Genomic DNA, 25,022 nt, shown 5'->3' with positions numbered 1-25,022 from the left:
TTAGCTACCCTCATCGGCGGGCTCAAGCGTCTTTTCAGCTATTTTGCTCTCGGCCGGGATGCTCAGGCATATTTTCAGCCATTTTGCTTTTTGTTTTGGGTGTTAGCTTTTAGCTACCCTCATCGGCGGGCTCAAGCGTCTTTTCAGCTATTTTGCTCTCGGCCAGGATGCTCAGGCATGTTTTCAGCCATTTTGCTTTTTGTTTCGGGTGTTAGCTTTTGGCTACCCTCATCGGCGGGCTCAAGCGTCTTTTCAGCTATTTTGCTCTCGGCCGGGATGCTCAGGCATGTTTTCAGCCATTTTGCTTTTTGTTTCGGGTGTTAGCTTTTAGCTACCCTCATCGGCGAGCTCAAGCGTCTTTTCAGCTATTTTGCTCTCGTCCGGGATGCTCAGGCATGTTTTCAGCCATTTTGCTTTTTGTTTCGGGTGTTAGCTTTTAGCTACCCTCATGGGTCGACAACTTGCTTGATGTAGTCGAACAGCATGATGAAGTCGTCGGACAGCTCATCCGAGTTGTTTGCTGATGAGTTTAACCAGACAAGTGACTGTCATGTCGAGTACTCGAAACAACTCGGAACGTGTTGCCGGGTTCCCAGAATTTGGTTGCTTGCTCGTGACTTGTCGGCTTGCTGTAGGTGGTCTTCTCTTTATTGACCGTGTAGCTTGTATTTCTTGACCTTCTCTCGTATGAGCATGTCGTATGTATAAATCAATGCACAAACACCTTTTGGCTTTGCTTGCTTGCTTCGTTTGTTAGCTTCTTGCATGTCCGTGATGTATTCGTATACGAAGTTGTAGCAGTACAATTTGTTTCTAGATCAGAGTCATCGAACGGATCGCTCGCTTCAGGCTTGGACTACTTCCGCGCTTGATGTAGTCGAGTTCTTTTGGTACAACGTCGTAACCTGATATTCCTCTATTCTGCACTGATTCGATACTTGTCTTGGATAGAATTGGCTCTGGACTTGTACGAACTTCTGTTGCTTGTTCGAGTAGGAGTAGGACTTGCTTCTGGGTTGGACTTGAATCCGCGTGAAGATGAGTTGTATATGTGCATGTCGTATGGATGGTGACGTGTGATGTAATTCCTTTGGTAGAATACTTGCTTGACGTGTGGTGCTTTCTTGCTTGCATGCTTCCTTCCTTCTCTTGCTCGTGGCTTCAAAGCAATTTGAAACGTATATGTATACGCAGTTGTATACGGTCTTGGACTCTTGGTGGTCGTATCCGAGTGCGGCTCAAAAACTATTTCCATAATTGACGCTTGCTAATCCCTTTTGGTTTGTACGGTGACTTGGTTGACTTTTGCAAGAAATCATTGTTTCTGCGTGTTGCAAGCTTGCTATTCATAGCCTTACAGTGCTTGCGTTCCTTGATAGGTTCCCGTGCGGGTGCCACATCTATCTGTGGTCGTTGAGGCCGAGAACCCTGCATCTGGTGTTGATCGGAGTAGGACCGGTCGACTTTTTTCTTCGAACGATGGTGATGATGAGTGTGAACACGGCGAGTTGTTGATAAGATCGACTAGAGCTACGGCAAGTTGTCGACGGGAGTCGACGAAAGTCGCGGCATGTCTTGATCTTAAGGTCCACCGAGATCTCGAACACAAAGCACCGAGAACCCCTACCTGGCGCGCCAGCTGTCGATGTTTTACCACCGGCAACCCGTCACGGGGTACCCGGGACGGTGATTTGTTCGGAGGGGTATCGGCGTTTGCAGGAACTCGATGGTAAACGTAGGGAGACAACGATTTATACTGGTTTGGTACACCGGAAAATCATGGCGCCCTACGTCTAGTGTGGGGTGGATAGTATATTGCGCCCTGCGCTATTTGTTGTGGTTGTGAGTTCTGTCGGTTATGTCTGTCCCCCCGATCTAGGGACCCCTGCCCTCCTTTATATAGTCTAGGAGAGGCGGGAGTCCTAGTCGGTTACAAAGTAGAGATCCTAGTAGGATTATATGTAACTAGTTCTAGTAGGATTACATGTAGGGAATCCTAGTTGGACTAGGTCTTCTTCTCTCTTCTCTGTGGGAAACCCCATGGGTCCCGTATCGACAGGCGGCCATAAATCATGAGCCGCCCCTGACGATCCGTCCCTATAAATCGGTTATTTGTAGGCACGCTTTGGTACGAGCGGTTGGCTGAACCGCCCTAACAAATACCCATGAGCCGCCTCTACAAATGTTTACTGTAGCAACGTGGCTTCATGCCAAGAAGCATGCACACAGCGACGTTGAAATTCTATTCCTGGACTCCTGGTGGTGCGAGGCGGGCGCCGGGAGTGTTCGGTTAACCAGTGACGAGGACTTGGCCGCGAACTAGCTACAATGGTCCCAATCTACAACCGGAGTCGTGGAGTCTAATTATGAGGCATATCGACTAGAACGCTCCGCGAATTCAAGGTGATACGTGTGAAAGTGGAATGATCTACGATTATGTGAAACCTAGAGGTCTAACTCAATCTAATCTAACCAAGTACTCAATCCGATCTAACTCAAATAAAGTCTCTGGCCACACCCATATTTATTTTAATCTCTGTGTGTTGTCGAGATAAATATAATAAGCGTGGCAAATGAGGTCTGGTAATCTTTCCGTGGACTAGATTGCTATGGATCGATGGGTTGGTTCTATTTTTTTTATAACAATGGGTTGGTTCTGTTGAGTTGCTCAACCCATGAACACCCTACCACCGATCCTTGATGCCAGCTTACGTGGCGCCCGCTGCTGCTAGCCTGCCAAGGTGTGCGATGTGCCCTCCTCGTGCTTGACCACGCGTCCGCGGTCCGTGTTGCTGTCGCCACTCGCCAGCTGTGGTAAACCGCCCGAAATAACATGTTTACGGAGATGCTCGCCTTCCATCAGGCACTAAGCACCCCGAAAGCAAGCTACAGCGGGCGGTATCCATCGGGCACACCCCAAGGGAGAACCCAAAAGATCCACATTTTTATTGAGGATCCAATAATGAGAACGAGTTACAATACATGTCCATCTCATACATCCGAGTTTCTTAAAAATTACATTATTACATTACCAAATGTCAGAGTGCGGAATGATCAACAACGGAATTTAAAATAAACATCTAGCGATAAGAACGAGGTTCCGTCTGAGCCCACCAGAGGAATCCTCCACACAAAGGTACTTCTCATGCATCACCTGCAACAGTGGTAAATAAACCCTGAGTACACAATGTACTCGCAAGACTTATCCGACTAGTGGGAATAATTTCCTGACTCCAAGGAATATGATAAGCTTCATAGTTTGCTGGTTTTCTTTTAGCAAAAAGCAATACTAATAGTGAGTCCTTATTTATGTTATGATTATCAGTCGTATTAAGTTATTATCTATCTAGTCTATTAAGCACATGTTTTACTTTCAAGCAAGAGTTGAGCAATCTGTTCCATTTCTTCTTCTTTCAACTTTCAGTTCTTACTACGATGCTAGAAGCAAGACAAGTCATACCGATTCGGCGGTGATTCGCAAACCAATGTGCCCAACTAGGTGTCCCGAAAACACACGCCCCGCTTGTACCTATAGATGGCCATCGGGCCGTGCTGGCCCGGCCCGATGGCCCGGCGGGCCGTGCCGTGCCGACGTGGCGTCGTGCCTGCACAGGCCACCGTGCCGTGCCGCTGCCGTGCTCGTGCCGCGCCTCTGGCCCAAGGCACGGCCCACGGGCTATTTTTCTGTGCCGTGCCGCCCAGTGAGCACGGCCAATTTCACCAGGCCGTGTCGGCCCATGGCTCGGCTGCCAAAAAACCTCTCTTTTTTCATCAAATTTTCTAAGTGTTTCACTTTCATAGTTCACAGATTCCATTTCACAGACAATAGGACATAAGAGAGATATTATCATAATATCAAAATAAGCTGTTTGTGCAATGCTGTCTCATTAAAAACCTTTCTAGGTAAAACTTACCCTTGTGAGAAACCCTAGAAAGAAAAAAAGAGTACAGCCAGCTCTAAATTGTCAAAGTCTCAGTTCTATCCTATTACAATAGCCAACATCAGTGGCAAAGTCACAGTGAGACTTAGTGAGTTCACATGATCACATCACAGTAGCAAGAAGTTCTATTTCTATCCTATTACAAAAGTTCATGTTCATCCATCCATCATCCTTGATCCTTGACTCACTGCCTCAACTATGTCACAAACTCACAGTCCAAAAGTACCTGCAAAATGTCAATGTTAGATTGTTACTTTGTTAGACATAATGAACTTCAAATCTTGAATGTAAAGAAGTTTCAGTTTAGTGACTATCTCTCCTCTTCTCTTCTTCTTCTATCCACCACCAACAGCAGTATCGCCGCTGCCGGTGCCGGTGCCGTTGCCTTCGCCTTGTTCATCGCCGAACAGACTGGCCGCGTCATCACGCAAGTCGTCGTTCTCGATTTCTAGCTCCTCGTCCGAGTGCGGCGCTAGGTCCTCACCGTCGACAAGGGGGGATGCTGATCCGCCCCCCGCGTTGCGAGCCTAGCACCAGCACCAGTCTGAGCCCGACCCCGACATCTAGCTCCAGCACCGCCCCTCGATGGGTGCTTCGGTAGCCTGGCCATGTCCACTCTAGAGGAGGACGCGGCGTCAGGCACGAACCTACAACTCAAAAAGACAGAGACAGAGTGAGTAGAGAGAACAAGAACTGACGAGCAGATCCAAAGAAAGAGTAGGGTTAGGGTTAGGGAAGAACAAGACGAACCTGAGCTCCGGAGCCCGGTGTCGGAGATGAAGAAGCCAGAGCCAAAGGTGGGGAGGAGGAGACAACGATTAGAATCGACGGCGAGGTGGGCGAGGTAGGGTAGGGAAGAAGAACACGAACTCACATGGCTCACGGTTCACCAAGAGCGAGAGGAGAGGGAAAGGAGGGAGGAGACGGGGACAGCCGGATAGGGTTAGCGAGGTGGAGTGGAGGAGCGCCAGCGAGGTCACCGGAGCTGAGGACGGGGCCGATGGCGGTGGCGGCGGTGGATTGAGATCTAGAGCAGAGCGAGAGCGAGGTGGAGCGAGCGAGAGAGACGGCTACGCGGCGGCGAATGACGGGGTTAGCGAGGTGGAGTGGAGGAGCGCCGGCGAGGTCACCAGAGCCGAGGATGGGGCTGATGGCGGTGGCGGCGGTGGATCGAGATCTAGAGCAGAGCGAGAGCGAGCGAGCGAGCGAGAGAGAATGAGGATTAGGGTTAGGGATTGGGGAGGCCGGGATAGAATGAGGGATTAGGGGCAGCCGGGCAGGGTGAAAGGTCCTTGTTTGGTTTTGGTAATTGAGTGACAACTTAGGTGGACTAATTATGTTTATGTGAGATACACAGGTGATTAGTCCATAGGTACATGTGTGTGAGCAACATATGCCATGGAGGTGAAAATGGCTTGGAGATGTTGCAAAGCTCACACATGTGATGATGAAGGAGCTTAAATGCACATGAGACATGACATTGAGTCATGTGATCAAGGTGGAGAAGATCAAGACAAGACTTGGCTTGATGAACCGGTTGCAAGCGTAAAGGGCAAGTCGAAGGCTTTGGAGTGATGGACCGCGTGGCGGTGAAGCTTGAGCAAGACTTGGCGCCGATGGACGATGGCAACGGTGAAGAGCAAGTAAAGTCAAGATCAATAAACCAATATGATCACATGATGATATGAAGTGGATCATATCATTGTTGATCATGTTGGTGCATGTGTTGCATCAACATTGAAGGAGATGGAATGGAATGCGCAAGGCAAAGGTATAACCTAGGGCATTTTATTTCACCGGTCATAGGTGTGTAGAGAAGTATATGACCGGGTTTAGGATAGATGGCCATACTATCAAGAGGGACAAACTTGTTTGTATATTGGTCATCTATTGCTACTCGAGTGATCTAACTTTGTATTATCGCTAGGATCGAGTGGCGTGGCAAGTTGAGTGGCTAACATCCTTTGAGAAATGATTGTGAAAATGCTAACACACTTACACATGGTGGTGTACACTTGGTGGTGTTGGCACATTTACAAAGGAGGTGGTGTTTGCAGGGTTGAGATTCGGCGCTTTTGGGAAAATAGAATGCCTATTTTCTATTGCGCCGGATGTAAATTCTTGTGGTTAGCACACTTGAACAAGGGTGAAGAGAATGGAGGAGATGCCAGCGTCGGTCAAGTGACCGGACGCAGGATCCAAAAGCACCAGACGCTGGCTGGCTGCGTCCGGTCAGGCTGACGTACGATGACGCAGAAGCTGGAGTGTGATCGGACGCTGGCTGCGTCCGATCAAGTGTGACCGGACGCATCTGGTCGAGGTCGGTACCTTACTGGAAACGACCGGACGTTGGGGGTTCAGCGTCCGGTCAGTTGAAGCTGCTGCGTCCGGTCAGGTCAAGTGACCGTTGGAATCGGGACACGTGGCCGTCTACGGGCGACCGGACGCTGAGGTCCAGCATCCGGTCAACACAACCGGAGCGTCCGGTCGACCCAATTTTTACCCAGTGAAGGGGTAACGGCTAGTTTAGCCCTTGGGGCTATAAATAGAAGTGGCCCTCGGCCATGGCTGGTGTGGAGCACCTTGGGGGACTTTGTGTCCATGCTTGAGAGTGCTTAGGAGCCCTCCATCTCACATATACTTGATAGTGATCATCCGATTGTGTGAGCGAACGATTCTAGTGCGATTGCATCGTGAGGTTGCATCGAGTGGCACTAGGTGATCGAGTTGCAAGCCGGTGGTGCTTGTTACTCTTGGAGGTTGCCACCTCCTAGACGGCTTGGTGGTGGTCTCCGTTGAAGCCCGCAAGAAGCTTGTGCGGGGCTCCAGAGAAGAGCTTGTGAGGGGCATTGTGCTCGCCCCGCGGGAGCCGCGAAGAGCAACTCTAGTAAAACGTGTCATTGAGCTACCCTCACTACGGGGTAGGTTCTTGCGGCGCCCGACGTGCGGGCTTAGCGGGTGATGCTAATTAGCCGCCGAACCACCAAGTGAGTGGTCGACACAACGGGGACTAGCGTGTTGGCAAACACGTGAACCTCGGGAGAAAAATCATTGTGTCAACCTTGTTCTTCCCGTTGGTTTGCATCCCCATTACACAAGCTTGTAATTATTTATATTCATATTAAGCTTGTGTAGTTGCTCTTGTAATTAGATAGCTTGTGTAGCTTGCTAATTATCTTCTTGCTTATGTAGCATAGAAGTAGCTCCTTTATGTGGCTAATTTGGTTTGTGTAACCTTGTTAATCACATTGCTTAGTTTGTGTAGCTAAGTATTTGCGCTCTCTAATTTGGCATTGGTTGCCTTGTTATTGAGCATTGCTAGTGAGCTTTGTTAGCCTTGTGCTTTTGCTTACTAGCATGTGTAGGAGCTCTCTTGTTGCTTAAAATACTAGTGGCATAGGTTTGTGTAACCTTGCTCCTAGAATTGTTTAGGAGAGCTCTAACTAGCCCGGCACCTTTGTTGCATAATTGTTATCTTTGCAAGGTGCTAGTGAACATATATAGTGGGGTATAGTCTTGGCTAGATCGATAGTTTTAATTCCGCATTTGTATCGGTTAGCCGACGTGATTAAGATTCAAAAAGACTATTCACCCCCCTCTAGTCCACCATCTCGACCCTACATAGGGCTCCTGGGCTCCTGCGTTGCGCTTATATTTGCTGTTGCCGGCCTTCATGGGCTGCTGGGCCAAATGGGGCACTGGGCCGTCACCGTGCCGCCCTGCACCACCGTGACGTGCCCGGGCCATGCCACGGGCCAGGGTGGCGGCCCAGACATGGCCTGGTCCATCGGGCCATGCCGGCACGAGCCCGCTGGCCACCGGGCCATGCCATGCCCGTGCCGGGCCAAAAGGCTGGGCCACGGGCCGTGCCGACGGGCCTCGGGCTGCATGTCTTTCTATGCTTGTACCCCAGGCACAAGCAGGACTAATCAATCACCCTCCTGTCCTGGATGTCCAGGTCCCCGTCTAAACTTGGACTCCAAGCCCCCACTTCTGAGTCCCAGACTCAGTGCGGTGCAAGGACCTCCACCATCTCCGCCTCCAATCAGTCGGTCCGAAAAGAGCCGGATCCACGACAAGAGAGCAACAAGTCTTTCCTGCGCCCATACCTAAGTATGCGCTCGGGACAATAGATGTGTGACTTGCCTCGCGTCCATTGCAACGACCGGTCCTTAATTGACACAGACAGAGAAAAAGTGTAACCGAGCTATGCCCTGTTGACCACAGGACAGAACCCTCTACACCCACCAGAACCCAACCATATCCCTGTCCGGTCACCATTTTTCTTTCCACCATTTTATCAGGAGTGATCATATTTATCGCCTATTTGTGAGCAACGACAGGTTACCCACGCTACCGATATCCTGAGCATAGCAGCTACTCGACCTTTACTAGTAGGACTCATGGGTGGATATATTTATGCACGTAATTTTCATAAAATGTCTGTAACGTAAATGCACAATACATATATATATCCAGTTATTATTCAAAATAAGAGTTATGCATCGGGGCTTGCCTTGGGCAGGCGGGGTGTCAGCAAAGTCAGCAACTGATGGCTCTGGGACTCCCTCCTGCACGAGAACCTCCTCGCACTTCTGCTCGTCCGTAGTCACAAACTCTACCAACTCGTTATCTTCATGCATGAAATGATGATGCAACGCTTAGTAATACGGCAACAACAACTCTTAAAATAAGAATACATCTACCAAGCCACTAAGCTAACTCTAATGACTAATACGCAAAGTTACCTATTATTCCCACTAAACAGGTATGAAACATTTCATGTATTATCTTAACAACTAAAGACATTCTTATTATTAATATCAATTTACTATGTATATGATAAAACAAGGTGCACTAGCTACCATATTTATCAACCTATTCTAAGGCTACAAAAATTACAGTGAGCACATAATAATACAATGAACTTACTGTAAAATATTTTTAGGGCTAGCACTTCTACCAATACATCACAAAAATTCATTCTCTAAATAACCATAATAATAATACGTGTTTCAAAATAATAAAGTAACTCTAAAGGTATCACTGAACTATACGAACTAAGCTCTAGAGGTGAAGAAATGATATTATTGGAGGAGGCTAATCATGCTATTGGACTTGTTGACCAGCACATGACTGTGAGTCTTTGGTCCTTAACGTGATGAAGGGGGGTGCTGGTTCATTTATGCAGGTCAAGGAATTAACGGAGGAGGAGACCACGGGTCAAGGAAATATTAGAGAACGAGAGAATTATTGCAGGCTAGCTACCTCAGTCGATTGTAGCTCAGGAATGAAGTTCGACAGAGCACAGTTTTCTCGAGCAAGACAGAGAAACTTGATTTGGGGAGAAAGAAGGTGAGCGGCGAAGCGGAACGGCTCGGCGTGTCCTTTTATAGGCAGGAGAAGCGAAGGCGCGACAGCGACGCGTCGTAAGGTTAGTGGCTAACTAGCTTGCTTAAAGGTAATAAAGCGCTGTTTGGCCACGACGCGCTGCTTGGATGAACAGTATTTTCTACGGTGAACAGTGATTCTGCGTTGCTGCAGTGCTGACGCGTGGAAAGGTGTCTGAGCTGCGTTTGCAAAGCAACTGAGCAGCGAGCAAGCGCCGTGCGCAGCGGGCAGAGCTTGTGATTAAGATTAATGTGTAGCGTGTGCGATGCTGCTGTCGGTCGATCATATGCTGCCAACTTGACTTGCTTGACACGACAAAGTAAAAGCACTGTGTCCTGCCAAAGAATGTACTGAAGCGAGTGCTGAGTGCGTGCATGGGAAATTGAGGAGGAGAAGAATAATAAGAGCTGAAGTTGAATTAGGATGAATGAAAGTGATTTGAGCTGCGGGAGAATAGTTGGATAAGGAATAAATTAGAGCTCAATTTGAAAATTAGTGCAACAAAATTTAATTTCTCATTTTAGCACATGCAATAATACATAAACATGATGCTCATAACATGGTTTTAGCAAAAACTGTACAATGTAACTCCGATGGTGTTACACCAGTCGCTGTCCGGCCTCGCGCTCGGCTGGTGTAGGGTGTACGTAAACCCCATCGCACTCCAGCGACCGCCCCTTTCGGGCGCCGGCTAAAACTGTTTTGTTGTGAGAAAAAATATTGTAGATTCTATCTGATAAGTTGGCTGATAAGTTCAAACGAAGAGGCCCTTGTCATTGAACCAAGTGCGTGCGTACGGGAGTACAATAGAAGAGAAGACAGCGCTTTCCTTTGGTTCGTTCAACCACCACCGCCTCTTCTTCTTCCGCTTCTCTAGCCATCTGGCTCCTGGCTGGCTAGGGCAACTACCTCTCCATCGCACCAAAGATGACGAAATGATTGGGAAGCGATTTTTGGTCTCCACGGACCATTTGGGAAGCGATCCGGTCGGATGAAGCCAAATATCATCTGGGGGCAAAGTCGGAACAAAATAAAGAGGATCTGTAATATATGATTATTATAGCTACTAGCTAAAATATATATGATAAAAATTTAGAAGTTTCACCCTACCGGCTGAAACATAAATACCTGAGGGTGGCGATAGAAACAAAAAAAAAAACGCGAAAACCGGTTGAAATTTTGGTAAAATATTTCAAGTTTTCATGAAATTTTAACTAAATTTTAAAAAAAACTAAACGAAACGGAATTCAGCGGCAGCCGTACTATAGTATTTTATTTTCGCAACGAATACAGCGGCAGCCGCCGTAGCAGTGCAGCCGAACGGGTCAATCTGGTTGTGCTCCACAAATGACCAAATCCAAATATCCAATACCGTCTCCTCACGTTTTCATCAATCAAAGAGTAAAAAACGGAGCAATGTGGGTACTGTCAAAATTACTAATAGAGCTGTCTGCAGCGAACAGACTCCCATGCTCTCAGATACAAGCAGCAACAGCAACCACGCGGGTCTCGTGCAGTCGTGCTTTGCATCACGGCGCTGTAGCAGCCTGCTGCCCAAGCCTGGGCGATCCATCCATGGCGTCGGTAACCACCAGCGCAGCCGCCGCCGGGCCACGCCCCGACCGGCCGCACGTCGTGCTTGTGGCTAGCCCCGGCGCAGGCCACCTCATGCCGACGGCCGAGCTGGCGCGGCGCCTCGTGGCGCACCACGCCCTCGCGGCCACGCTCGTCACCTTCGCCGACCTCTCCGGGGACCCTGACGCGCACTCCGCCGCCGTCCTTTCCTCCCTCCGCGCGGCGAACGTTTCCACCGCCACGCTCCCTGCAGTCCCGCTCGACGACCTCCCCGCCGATGCCCGCATCGAGACCGTGCTCCTCGAGGTGATCGGCCGCTCCATCCCGCACCTTCGGGCTCTACTCCACGACGTTGGCAACACCGCCGCCCCGCTGGCCGCGCTGGTGCCTGACTTCTTTGCCACCGCGGCGCTGCCCCTCGCCTCCGAGCTCGGCGTCCCGGGGTACATCTTCTTCCCCAGCAACCTCAGCGTGCTCTCCGTCATGCGAAGCGCCGTGGAGCTCAACGATGGCGCCGGCGCCGGCGAGTATCGCGACCCTCCCGGACCCTCTCCCGCTTCCCGGGGGCGTGTCGCTACGCCTCGAGGACGTGCCGAGTGGGTTCCGATACAGCAAGGAACCGGTCTACGCGCAACTCATCCACGTGGGCCGCCGGTACCGAACCGCTGCCGGCTTCTTGGTGAACACTTTCTACGAGATGGATCCGGCGACCGTGGAGGAGTTTAAGAAGGCGGCAGAGCAAGGCAGGTTCCCGCCGGCTTACCCGGTGGGCCCGTTCGTCAGGTCAAGCTCCGACGAAGGCGGCGTGTTGTCGCCGTGCATAGAGTGGCTGGATCGGCAGCCGACGGGATCCGTGGTGTACGTTTCCTTCGGGAGCGCCGGCACGCTGTCCGTGGAGCAGACGGCGGAGCTCGCCGCCGGGCTGGAGGACAGCGGGCACAGGTTCCTCTGGATCGTGCGCATGCCAAGCCTGGAGGGCGAGCACTCCGACGGCATGGGTCGGAAATCCCGTGGCGGTGGCGACGAGAACGATCCCTTGGCTTGGCTTCCAGAGGGGTTCTTGGAGAGGACCCGGGGGCGTGGCCTCGCCGTGGCGTCGTGGGCGCCGCAGGTGCGCGTGCTGTCCCACCCGGCGACGGCCGCCTTCGTGTCCCACTGCGGGTGGAACTCGACGCTGGAGAGCGTCTTGTCCGGCGTGCCGATGGTGGCGTGGCCGCTGTACGCGGAGCAGCGGATGAACGCCGTGGTCCTGTCGGAGAACGTGGGCGTGGCACTGCGGCTGCGCGTCCGCACGGACGACGGGCTGGCTGGGCGCGAGCAGATCGCGGCGGCGGTGAGGGAGCTGATGGAGGGGGAGGATGGGCGCGCCGTGCGGCGCCGGACGGGGGACCTGCAGCAAGCGGCGGACCTGGCGTGGGCGCCGGATGGATCGTCGCGCCGGACGTTGGACGAGGTCGTCGGCAGGTGGACGGCGGGTGCGCTTGGCAAAGTATCTGTCGTTTCGTCGTCGTGAATCGTGATGATGTTGACTAGTCCATCACGCGCGCCCTCGCGCGCCGACAAGGTAGCAAAGGAGATAAAGAGAATTTTTTTGCACCTGATTCAGATTGAATGGGGAGCGAAGAAATGCAGCCATGCAGCCGACGGATCCGGCCAAGGATGAATCACAAGCAGCGCAAAAAAAAAGTAAATTATAGAATAATAGAATTTGATGTAATTTTCTACTTAAGCAGAATTAAATAATATCAGGGTCAGAGTAGGACATTCATGGTAGCTGTTCAATATTAAAGCCAATCGATAATGATTTTATGTACCTTGGTAAAACTCCTTAAGACATTCTTCGTTTCCAATTGCAGCATACTTCAGTGGGAATCGTTCTGGATGACCCATTGCAGCTCTAATAGAACCCCACGTTGACTCCTCACTTCCCATTGCAAACTCAAGGCCGTCCAAAGCATCCTATATCAGGAAAAACAAACTCATGAAATAGAGCATGTAATAATTAAAATCATCAAGAAATGCACAGTACATGTGGTCGTCATTCAGATTCTTGAAAAAAAATAGTCTTTATATGATTTTTCTTTGAAAAGATCATTGAGGCTACCGGAACTGAGCTTGCTGATCAAAAGACTCCAGATTCCAGAGATAAAAATGAGCTACATTGGTTTAAAACCTATACAAAATCCAGGAAAAAAGCAGAAGACAATGATCGATGATATTCCAACACAGGAGGAGAAAATTTTTATGTTACAACATGCAAACAACAAACGATTATATATACCTTAACGAAAGGTTCAATCATATCAAGTCCATCATTGTGGCTGATACGTAAATTCAAGAGAAGAATTCGAACTTAATGGGTATGATGATGATGATTAAACATAAAACAAAAAGGGGGTTTTCTGTCAAATCATAAACACTGTCAAATCACAAACACCACCTACCAGCAGTGAAGACCCAAACTTAGAGAGCCCCCAGGTCTTCAGCAAGCTGTTGTGAACAGTTCAGAACAAAGATATGATCAGCTAGGCTGAAACCAAAAGAAGCAAAATCAGATGACATCAATCAAATTTTACCAGTACAAACTCATAAAAGGCAAGGCCATCATCGGTCCAGTAATTCCAAACGTCGCCATAGTGCCCAGGCCTTTCTTCCCATGGACCAATAGTTTCCTTCCATCTGAAAGCATTTGTTAACCAGTTGCCTTCAACAAAGCAACCACCTACAAGAGTTGTATGCAATCTAGTAAATCATCACAAATATGTCTGCACACTTATCAATATATCATATACGTACAAACATCAATTACCTGATTTTAATTAAGAAAACACATCTCATTACGAGGAAATCTCATGAATCGTGGTTTTAAATCCAAAAGCATGGTTATAAGTTCTGTGCGGAAACCATGTCCCTGCATGAATAAAGAAGAACCGTTGTTAAATACGCAGATCAACTTATGCACAACCATATAAGCATGGCTGTATGGTAGGACGCTATCAAATTCACTTATGTATGCATTAAATTCATCAAACAAACCAAAGCAGTAAAGTTAGCTATAAACGACAGTTAGCTGGCTGCTGTAGTTCTAAATGTGGCTACAAACTTTGTAAACGTGTTTTGGTTCAGATACTAGGATTGCATTGCCAAACAAAGTTGTTTTACTGCATGTATGCTTTAAATTGTATACCTTTTTTTCTCAGCTTGATTTCTATTTCTCATACCATAGAGAACAAAAGTTATACTATACCTTGTATGTGTCTGCAGGCATGAGTGATACTTGATCAAACGATACAATGCCTTTCTTCCTAGCTGTTATTCGAAGGCCTGAAGTTCTATTCGTGCCTTTAGCAACCAATTTTCGCTCCAGTTCTGTCCAATTTGATGTGCCAGAAACTCTACAACAGGGCAATACTATCAGTTACTGTGAATACCAGAAATATTTTCTGCTGCCTAAATACCAAGACAAAATATACTAACGCTATCGTACCTGAAACCAGGGTCTGTAACCCATCAGAGCTTGTCAATTGAACTGTCAGCTCTGATGGTTGTGTTGACCTGACACACATGACAAGATGGTAGGCCTTTCCACCTTATATGTTCTGTAAGTTGAAATGGTAACATTACAGAGAAGGGAATTTTGGAAAAGGTAGGGAAAGAGAACATGTACTGAATATATACCTAACATCAGAACTTGAAAGGTATGACCAGCAAAAGGATCAGAAGAAAATGCATGGAGCTCAAACTGTCTTGATGCGAAGCCCAGGAGGAGAGGCGAACCTGCGTGACGAAGGCGCGTCGGGGTGGCAGGCACGGCAGCGGCCACCTGCGGGGGGGGGCAGCGGGGGCCAGCTCGCGGACGTGTGCCACCGTCCAGCCCGCGCAGCGGCCATCGTGGAGGTCTGCTCGCGCCGCCGACGTGGGCGCGCGGCCGTGGGGACGACCGGTGACAGAGGGGCCAAACCCTAGGCCGGCGCTCGCACTGCTGCGACCCGCTGGCTCACGTCGCGAGGAGGAAGGGGCGTGGTGGCGGTGGTGGTGGACGAGGAGGAGGAAGAGGAGGAGGAGGAGGGTGGCCGCCGCCGCGCGGATGGCCGGCCACCGCCGAGGTCTGCCCGCGCCGTCGGCTCGTGAGCGGAGAGGAAGGCATCGGGGTCGGGGAGAGCCGGCGAGGGTTTCCTAGCGGGCGGCCCGAACTGTAGCGAGGGGCGGACGCAACACGGACCGTGGATCGCAGAATCGGACGGCCAGGTGAATTTCGGGCGACGTGGCCACCCTGGCTGGCGGCCAAACTCTCTCGGTTTGATAATAAGAGATGTCTGTTGTCCTGGTGAATTTGTGCTAAGAAAAATAAAAGGATAAAATCTGATTCTTAACTTTCAAAACGTGATAAATTACCACCGTCACCTCTGCTGAAATAGTCCGCAACGGTTTCGTAGGTGTTTTTGATTCAAATGTACATCTGGGTCCCATATTTCTTCTTTTAGGCATGCCATTATTTATGAATTATTTGGGCTCCTACATAATCTTCTTATATCTAGATCTCGTTGAGAACTAAAGACCCCTTTGACGTAGCTCTAAAGTAGTGCGCTTGATTGTCGGGGTGTGCTAGCTTACCGCTCATTCTGACGGTAAGCTGCGTCTAGCAATTAATTTTGGCATAGCTCCAGAGCAGTGCGCTCGATTGTCGGGGCGTGCTAGTTTGGGGGTGTTTGGATGTTTGAATATATGCATGAAGTATTAAATATAGACTAATTACGAAACTAATTACATCGTTTACGACTAATTTACGAGACGGATCTTTTGAGCCCAATTAGTCCATGATTTGACAATGTTTTGCTACTGTAAACATGTGCTAATGATGGATTAATTAGGCTTAAAAAATTCGTCGTGGAGTATTGACGAATTATGTAATTTATTTTTTTATTAGTATCCGAACACTCCATGCAACTTCTTCCCGACACACCTTCTAAATTTTAGTAGCTGGATCCAAACACCCTTTTTTGGACGGTAAGCTCCGTTCGGCAATTAATTTTGGCGCTCACAACTTTCCCGCCCCGCCAGCTTTTTTTAGCCCGGTAATTAATTCTCGACAACTTATTTAAATAATTTTTGTGCTCGCAACTTTTTCCTGCGCGCTTCTTTCTCCGGCTACAGAAAATAAGAAACATTCACAAATCAAATAATAGTAAAATAGTGCGCTTGCACAGAATTGAACTCAAGACCCATGGTCTATGGTATCATTCTCCTACCACTATAGCACATTAGTGTTTGCAATAAATATGAAATTTTTTCGTTGCTAAATCATATCAAACCAGAAAAATATATCATACACTATCTCATAAGATAATCATGGAACATTAAACTTATACTATGTGCACATCCAAAAGTATATCTTAGAACATCGCATGTATACCATGTGAACATCACAAAAATAAAACATAGAACATTAAATGTATACCATGTGAACATCAGAAAAATACATCTAGAACATCACATATATATACTATGTGAACATCACAAACTATAACACAAAACATCACATGCATATTATGTGAACATGACAAATACATAAAAAAAACATCATAAAATACATCACAGAACATCACATATATATTACGTCAACATCATAAAATACATCACAAAACATCACACTATACTAAAATGTATAAAAGAAAAAGAAAGGAAAAATGATAAAATATAAATAAAATAAAACAAACAGAATAATTAATTATAGTAAAAACAAAAAATAAATAAATGAAAATAAAAAATAACATAAAAGGAAAAAACAAAAAGAAAGATATGGAAAGAAAACATAATAAGGAAAGGAAAGGAAAAAATAAATAAAAGAAAGATAAAAAAATAAAAAAAACACATAAAACAAAATAGGAAATAATAATATAAAGTAAATGAAGCACAAAAAGAAAAAAATAAAATAAAATAATTAGTATAATATACTCCTCAGTTTCAAATTATAAAATGAATAAACAAAATATAAAAATACTAGAAAATGAAAAATATAAATACGTCAGAAAACAGAAAGAAAAAGAAAACAAAACAAAAAAAAAGAACGACAACCCACCCAACTGCTCTTGTCGTGGGCCTGGTCGTTCCTGCTCTTGTGTGGGCCGTGATTACGTCCGCTGGCTGTTCGGCGCGCTGCGGACGGAGATTCCCGCCAAACTTCACGCGGCTGTTTGGTGCACGGCTTCCGGCCGGCCGTTCGGACCGGAAGAATTCCGTCGATTGTCTCCATCCAGCCGAAGACGGGCGAAATCTGGGCCACCCAAGCAGGAGGAAGCATTGACAGTTTTCAACTAGGCCACAGACTAGGCCCTGATCTGGCCCATTTAAGTTGGGCACGTGGCCCAACCAATATGACTCGAACTTCATCCTCTCCTTACCGTTCCGTTCTGCAGCACATAGTAGATCTAAAAAAAATTTTATTACAAAGTAGACTTCTTTTTTTCTATTTCTTTTTCTTTTTTTTTTCTCAACAACGACAGGGTAGACACTTTACGGCCAGCTCTGTGTATGGGTAGATTATAGAATTCTAGTACTATATATACAGTTGTTTAGCCCAAGGATGCTAGATCGGCTGCTCCAACACTCCGGTGGACATACGGAAGCGAATTTGCAGCGCAGGAGGTGAAAAAATCTCCTCGTTTGCCTCATGTCCCAAAACACAGGCTTGTAGGCACCGGTCCACTTACAAGGTTACGAGCCCCTACGTACGGACATGGTACCGGGTTGGGGGGGTTTTTTCAACCTGCGTGAGAGGCCTCTACCATAAGCCGAAAATCCGGACGGCTGTCAGGCCACCTCATGTTGAGTTTTTTTTTATATACGATTGTTCATCATAGGCCTCTACATCTTTTTTAAAAAGTGAAAAATATAACCTCCAATCTCTTCGCGTGATACTTGAGTTCAAAATTTTGGCGTACAAACACATTAAAAATCATGAGTCCTATAGCTTAATTAGTAGCTGTAAACGTTCTCGATGGTGCACATGGCTAAACTATCTAGGAACTACTAGCAGGTACACGGTCCAGCAAGGCGGAATTATAGCGCATCATTTTATTACACATGGAACCAAAAGATCGGTAACATTAGTTATATATGTGCTGTCATTTTAGCACTTCACAGGATAATGTTAACATAGTATAAGGCTGTTTCAGTTGGACATGGATACTCATTTTGCTATGAACGGAAGAATTTTCAATGTTTGATAAAGCCGTGCACCTGGCAAGCGAGGCTTGTTATGGGAATATGTTCCATCAGACTGATTACGATCATAAAAGATGAGTAGCTCGAGGAAGAAGACAACACTGAGGACGTGGAATATACATTCGTAAATATGAGAAAACATAAACTAAATTAGTAAATATGAAAACAATACGAGACAACCAATTTTAGACAATGTTGTAGAGGCATATAGTACCATGGTTACGTACCCAGAGCTGTAGCGTTAATATATAGCAATGGATTTAGACTTTGCGATAAAAAATGTATACCCAAACCAATCAGAATATGCACACACCAAAGAGCCGGTGTAATTGTTAACCAAGGATACTACGCACTATGGTCTAAACCGAAAACAGTAGAACCTGAATTAAAGAATAATAAATTAGAGGTGATTGATGGTAAGGAAAGCTGAGGGTAGCGAGAAGAGCTGGCCAACTTGAGTACATCAATTGTATATCAGCTGAATTCATGGATAGGTGCTCACAATTCATGGAGCAAACAGAAAAACAAAGTAATTATTAAGATCAGATAACTTTTTTTTAGATAATGGAAAATTTCCGGCTTCAGCCTTCTTCTAAAAAGAAGAAGCATCGGTCCAAACTTATTACAGTAGCACACCCATAATTAAAACTTATTACATGTTCAAAACTAAAATCCAAGACGGTAAATGAAAGACCATCCATGCGATGCGAAGAACTTCATGGCTCTCGATTCTAGTAGCTTGCAAGCGTTCCTTGCCGTCATCCGAGCACTGCAATAGAGCCCAAAACCGTAACCAGTATGTTCCCCTAAAAAGAACCTGCAAAAAGTTTTTGGGTAACCTTTATCAAAAACCACATCGTTCCTTATGATCCATATTGCCCAGCAAAACGTCGTAGCCCCAGTCAATAAAAGATGATTATGGTTGGAACCTCCTAGCTTAGACCAACTATTGAAAAGATGGTTCGTGTTCCTTGGAGGATTAATGCCAAACAAAACAAACACAGCACGCTAAAGAAAACTGGCAAAACAAACACAGCACGCTAAAGAAAACTGGCATAATGGCAATCAAAAAACAAGTGTTGGATAGTTTCAGGTGTGCTACAAAAACAACAAGCCTTACTACCATTTCAATTCCTTCTAGCAAGATTGTCTTTTGTTAGTATCACCCCTTCTTTAAGAACCAAAGAAAAATCATAATCTTCAGAGGCACTTTCATATACCAAATTTCCTGGGTAACCTTAATCCCGTTATTGACTAGGTATTTGTACATGAATGTAACAGAAAACGAGCCATTATTTGTCGATGTTTCGAGTAAACCCAACGAGTAAATTTATATATTGCGCGTCTGACCCGGATGGTGTGCTAAGAGGACACAAGGATTATACTAGTTCGGACTGGATGTCCCTACGTCCAGTTTCGGGCTGCTCGTGTTACTAGCACTGAGCTTGTAGTAGGGGGTTACAAACTGACGAGAGAGGAAGGAGCTCCCAAGTCTCTGTGGTTCGATTGCTCGATGCTTCTACTGCTCAATCTATCGGTCGATTGAACTCTCTTCTGAATGGTGCCCTGCCTTCCCTTTTATTGACCAAGGGGAGCAAACAGGATACCCGAGACCGAGACAGAGGAAGAGGGAAAAAGGAAAGAGAAATAAGGCTCCTAGGGGTGTGCCGTTCTCCTCTTTGAGCGGGTCTCGCCGACCTTGTAGATCGTGGTGGCAGTGGCGTCGCATCGGGGTCCTGTTGGCCGCTGCAGCATACATGCAGGCGTCGTACGTCGTTCTTGTCTTCCATCCCATCCGAGCAGACGGAATGGTCAAAGGGTCCCCTGATAGAGGCCATACGGGAGGCTGGCGATACAGTGCTAATCAACTAACGCCAGTCGACTGACATTGAACAGTGGTCAAGCAGGGAGTTGGTAGCACGGTGCTGGCCTGTTGATGTGGTGGGCTACGTGAGTCTCCCAGCATGGCCTGATACGATCACCAGTTGCATCGAGACATGCTAGAGACGTGCTCCCAGGCGTACGCCTCCACGCCGTAGTGGTTGAAGTGGTTTAGGTCCCACCCTGGGGCCACTACTTTCGTTCGGTAGCAAATCTGACCCCCAGGGGACGGGCGAGGCGGAAAACTCACCCTGGGGGCCAAGCGAGACGAAATACGACCCTCGAGGGTCGAACGAGGCAGAGCCTGTGTCCTAGGGTCGGAGGAGTTGTAGCCCATGCCTTGGGGTTGGACGAGGCGGAAACCTCATCCTCAAAGTCACAACCCACGCCTTGGGGTCGGACGAGGCGGAAACCTCATCCTTGGAGTCGTAGCCCACACCTTGGGGGCGGGTGAGGCAGAAACCTTGTCCTCAGAGTCACAACCCATGCCTTGGGGTCAGACGAGGTGGAAACCTCATCCTTAGAGTCACAACCCATGCCTTGGGGTCAGATGAGGCGGAATCCTCGTCCTCAGAGTCGAACGAGGCGTGGCCCGGCCCCTAGGGGTCGAATGAGGCCGTAGTTGCGTCCCTAACCATCGGATGAGCCGATGTGACACTCATTAATCCTTTGGCTCAGATTCTCAATCATAGATATCCGACAGTAGCCCCCGAGCCCCCTGGCGATTTGGGTAGAATTGCCTGGGTTTTTTTTGACTTGTCAGTGGGTGTGTGTGAGCACACCCGATGGGTGTAGCCCCCGAGCCTACGGAGGAGTAGAATACTCCTTCAGAGGTTTTTCCAAAAAAAAGAACTCTAAGGACCCTGGCCTTCTTTTGTTGCCCATGGCGTGTCCTGGGGACGGTGATTCCCTCTTGCCGAGGTCGGACCCGTCGTGGGTATGGCCGTGAGATTTGATCGGTCGCCTAGTTTCTTGCATCACTCCATCCACGGCTTCCGCAACCGAAGGTGACTCATCGTTTGTCTATGACCGCATGTTCGGTCTCTTTGCGATGCCGAGCCCCCGAGCCCCCATGTGTAGCAGGGGTCTGGTTAGGGGCTTGGTTCGTCTTGTGATCGTCGACCCTCACACGTCCATTTGGTAGAACGGAGGGGCTGAGCCGTGCCGTGCTTTCCTCGCTAGATGGAGCATGGTGCTCGGTGAGTTGTTAATGGGCTTGTTCGAGTGGAGCCCCAGCATCCCCTTTGTGGGGGCCTAGTTCGAGGTCAGCTAGTGACTAACTCTAGATTCTTAGTGGCCGATCCATATAGTTCTCGGATCCATTCGACCGGTCTGAGAGCTCGATGCCTTTCTTCGGGGAAAAATCATGGACCTTGCATCATCCAAGACTCGAAATGAGGGTCGAGACACCTGTGGCGCTTTGTGCGCCTCGGGTATTGGCTACTAGCAGCCCTGTTCTTAACCTTCCCTCACTCTAGGGTGCTCTAGAGCAGCCATGAACCCATTGGTGGGCTAGCCTTCGAACTCCTGGGCGTTAATGGGTCATGAGAGCGTTTTTAGCTCCATATCCCACTTACCTGCGGTGGCCCGTAGGCTTTGAAGGTGAACCATCGCTCGGAGGATCTTTCGTGGGGAAGATTTGGATAGGCATGCGCTAATCTCTTAGGGCAGCGACATGACTAATGCGGCATGGAACAATGAGGGCACGACCCCTGAAGGAAACAGATCTACCGAGGCGTGGGTCACGTTAATTTAGGCAGACGGTTCGCTCCTCGCCCGTTATGCCCTTACCTTATAAACGGAACCGTTTCTCCCCAGCCTCTGTACGCACAGCCGCATCCTTGCCCCTCCAATCTCTCTGCCTTTTGCTATCAAGATCCAGCCTTCGCTCCCTTGTTTATGCTTCGCCGTCGGTGAAGCTCTCGCTCTCCAGCCCTACGCCACCGCCGGATCTTCTGCATCGCCATCCCCATTCCTCGATGGAGCCGTGATGGAGGGTCTAGTTAAGAAGGGCCTTCTCCATGCGAGGATCGCGGTGATGGAGTGGATCGTACCTGGTGGCAAGGATGTGCCATTGTCGCTTGATGGTTATGTCGTCTCCTTCATCCCCTTCCATGAGCGTGGGTTCACGACTCCTCCCCACCGATTCCTTCGAGGGTTGCTGCACTACTACGGTCTTAAGTTGTAGCAACTGAATCCCAATCTGATTCAGCACATCTCAGCCTTCGTCGCGCTGTGTGCGGGGTATCTGGGGATCGAGCCCACTTCGAGCTATGGAAATACTTCTTCACCGTTGAGCTACAAAAGAAGAAGGAGAAGAAGAAGCCAGACCTGGCGGTGTCGATGGGGCGTGCGAGCATCCATCTTCGAGGCAACCGGTCATCGAAGTACATGTCCATCCCATTATTGAAGTCTAATAAGGGGTGGCATAAGCTCTGGTTCTACCTGAAGAATGCCACCGCCTCCCCCTATCGATCTTCACCGGCCACCTAATCGAGGAGGCGCCGGACGTGTGGAGGTACGGGCCCATCAGGAAGGAGTAGAAGAGGCTCGTCGACCTTCTCAAAGACATCATGACTCTAAAGGGCCACGGGCTTCATGGGACCGATGTTGTTGGAGCGTACCACGTCAGGAGGCTGGCATCGCTTATGGCGCCGGCTCTTCCGATGTACAAGATGACGCTGGATTCCGTGCCTGAAGGGACTGTGATGGTCGCCGGTGAGGCCCTTAGCATCGACGAAATGGCACAACACATCAAGGAAGCGGTGGAGTGCCTGGTGGATCCGTCGGTGGATCTCGCCCCAGTGTACCTGGTCCCGGGGCATCCCGCGATGCGACCGAACATGGGTTTCATCAAACTAGTAAGCCTCCTTCGAGTTTCTTTCCTTGGCTGACCCCTTTGTTCTTAGATTCTAAGCGTCGGGATTTGCAGCCTAGCCTCTTCATCCATGAGTCCATCCTCTAGAGGAGGCGACCAGGAGGGTGGCGAACCATGCCATGGCTGAGGCGGTGAAGGTGAAGAAGGAGCGGAAGAAGGCGAAGAAGGAGCGAACGAGGCTTTAGCATGGATAGCACCGACAAGGCTCGGAGGAGAGCGATGGTGACAAGGAGGAGGAAGAGGAGGAGGACGAGTCTGACCCTAACATCCCATGGGGCGCCCTTGCACGTGAGGATGAGCGGGCTGATTCCACAGCACGCCCCAGCACAAACCAAAGAGGTTGCGCCTCCAAGATCGAAGAGGAAGGGTGCTCCCCCAAGGTCGGAGGAGCAAGTTCGCCTCGCTCCGACCGACCCCACTAGGGGATCAAAGTGGCCGATTGCCAATGTGGTAGAGTCGGGGTTGAGCGAATAGCCCCCAAAACGTTCTAAGATAATGGCGTCGATGTGAGTTTACAACTTCTTTGCCCTTTCGTTGCGTTCTTTGATTTCATCGTGTGATGTTGGTGCTTTCCACAGGACCGCCCCCAACAAATTCCTAGCGTTGGTGCCGTAGAAGATGCTAGCGCATCGACCAATCCCCAAGCGCTGATTGGCATGGTGCCAGGGGCATGCCATGATGGTGCTGAGGTGGACACGGCGCCGCCTGAGGAAGCAGGGGAGGCAGAGGCGCTGATTGTGCTAGAGGAGGTGCTCGTGGAAGAGGCGCCCGCACCAGTTGATGCGCCTGAGGTGGAGCAGACGGGAGGAGGCATGACCGAGGCTTGCCCTATAGATGCGACGATGACACAGAATTTAGAGCTCGAGCTGCCAGCCTCCTCTGCCATCAGAGGGTCCGCTCTTGAGGCATCATCGGCTCCTGTCAGGCTAATGCTAACGGTTGCGATGGTAGACCCCTTGGTTGGGGCTAGGCCCTCCTAGTCCCTTGTCCAGCCGGGCAATGATCCGCTCGCATGGGGAAGAAACCGACTCCATTAGGCCAGGTGGCTAGACCTGAGTGACTCGGTGTTCACCCTTGATGACCCAATAGAGGAGGACTAGACGAGCGTGCGCTCAGGACTTGAGTCTGTAGTCCGCTCCCTGACCGACGCGTTGGGGGTGTTGAAGAATGACATCGCCTCGGTCGGCCAGGTTTGTCGTGTCTTCACGTTTTCTACTTTCAAGCCCTATTTATATAATTCTAACCTAATTTTTTTGCAGTCCCTTGCAATGCGTAGCCGAGAGAAGTCCCTATTCCTCCATCGTGAAAGGGAGGTCTAGGGGCTTGCTACCAAAATGCCTCGGCTATAGGAGGAGGTGGTGAGCCTCCAGACCAAGGAACGGGAAGCCCATCAACACGCCGACGAGGCCAAGGACAAGCTCAAGGCTGTGGTTGCCAAGTCTGGGGAAGATGCCATGGAGCTTGGATGACTCCACCTGGCACTCGACCTTGCTCGTCAAGAGAGCGCTGATGCTCAGCGCGCGCTCGAAGAAGCCAAGGGCCTAACTGCCACCTTGGCTGGGGATGTTGGCGTGCTCTAGAGGGAGAAGACAGTCCTCGAGGAGCAAGTGGAAGGTGAGGCTCTGGTTACCTTTTTTGCTTAACGTTTGCAGTCGGTTTTCTGACGCTCTTTGATGTTCAGCCTGGGTAATCCTACAGAGGCAACTCTTCGAGGTGCGGGGTCAACTCCAGTCAGAGAGCGACGACCACGACGCCTTGCACGCTGTCGTCGGGTTAGTCTTCAATGACCTCAGGGTCGCCCCAGCCGTGGAGACAAGCTCGCTCATAGTTTGGGTTACCCACATCCTGGATCAGGGGCGCACATTCGCAAGGGAGTCCATGTACACCGGTGTCCATCACGCGTTCACCATCGCCCGCTCCCACTACGTCAACATCGACCTACCAGTGATCAGTGAGGGCTTTGCGCCTAGCTACACTGACGCCGAGCTGGATGAAATTGAGAAGGAAGCGGCTCCCCCAGTGTGGGACCTAGTAGATAAGGTCGAAGAAGAAATCCTACCCAAGAGTGTAACCGGTGATCAGTGAGGACTTCGTTTCCCTACTCGTAGGCCTTGACCCTTGGTGCTCCGTAG

The 25,022-nt window shown here is 49.0% G+C and overlaps 1 protein-coding gene and 1 pseudogene across 1 annotated transcript; one reads left to right on the top strand and one right to left on the bottom strand.

Annotated features, from left to right (window-relative positions):
• Window positions 1-446: 446 nt before the first annotated feature.
• Window positions 447-14,764, bottom strand: LOC136455734 (uncharacterized). The gene is made up of 8 exons (XM_066455573.1): window positions 14,395-14,764; window positions 14,155-14,302; window positions 13,717-13,818; window positions 13,484-13,629; window positions 13,352-13,397; window positions 12,722-12,866; window positions 8,458-8,574; window positions 447-520 (listed from the first exon to the last, which is right to left on the bottom strand). The coding sequence occupies exons 4-8, from the start codon at window positions 13,594-13,596 to the stop codon at window positions 447-449; spliced, it is 495 nt and encodes a 164-aa protein (XP_066311670.1). The 5' UTR covers window positions 13,597-13,629; window positions 13,717-13,818; window positions 14,155-14,302; window positions 14,395-14,764.
• Window positions 10,813-12,659, top strand: LOC136481713 (UDP-glycosyltransferase 72B1-like; annotated as a pseudogene).
• Window positions 14,765-25,022: the final 10,258 nt, after the last annotated feature.

Source organism: Miscanthus floridulus, chromosome 1 (assembly GCF_019320115.1).
Source record: "Miscanthus floridulus cultivar M001 chromosome 1, ASM1932011v1, whole genome shotgun sequence".
NCBI lineage: Eukaryota > Viridiplantae > Streptophyta > Magnoliopsida > Poales > Poaceae > Miscanthus > Miscanthus floridulus.
Note: the sequence above shows the minus strand (reverse complement) of the source record. Positions and strands in the feature narration are given on the sequence as shown.

Coding starts and splice junctions, on each gene's coding strand:
- LOC136455734 (XM_066455573.1), bottom strand. CDS start 13,596: ATGCTTTCAGATGGAAGGAAACTATTGGTCCATGGGAAGAAAGGCCTG. Junction 13,398..13,483: donor CCTTTTATGAGTTTGTACTG/GTAAAATTTGAT, acceptor TGTTCACAACAG/CTTGCTGAAGACCTGGGGGC. Junction 8,575..12,721: donor TCTTAAGGAGTTTTACCAAG/GTACATAAAATC, acceptor TCATGCATGAAG/ATAACGAGTTGGTAGAGTTT.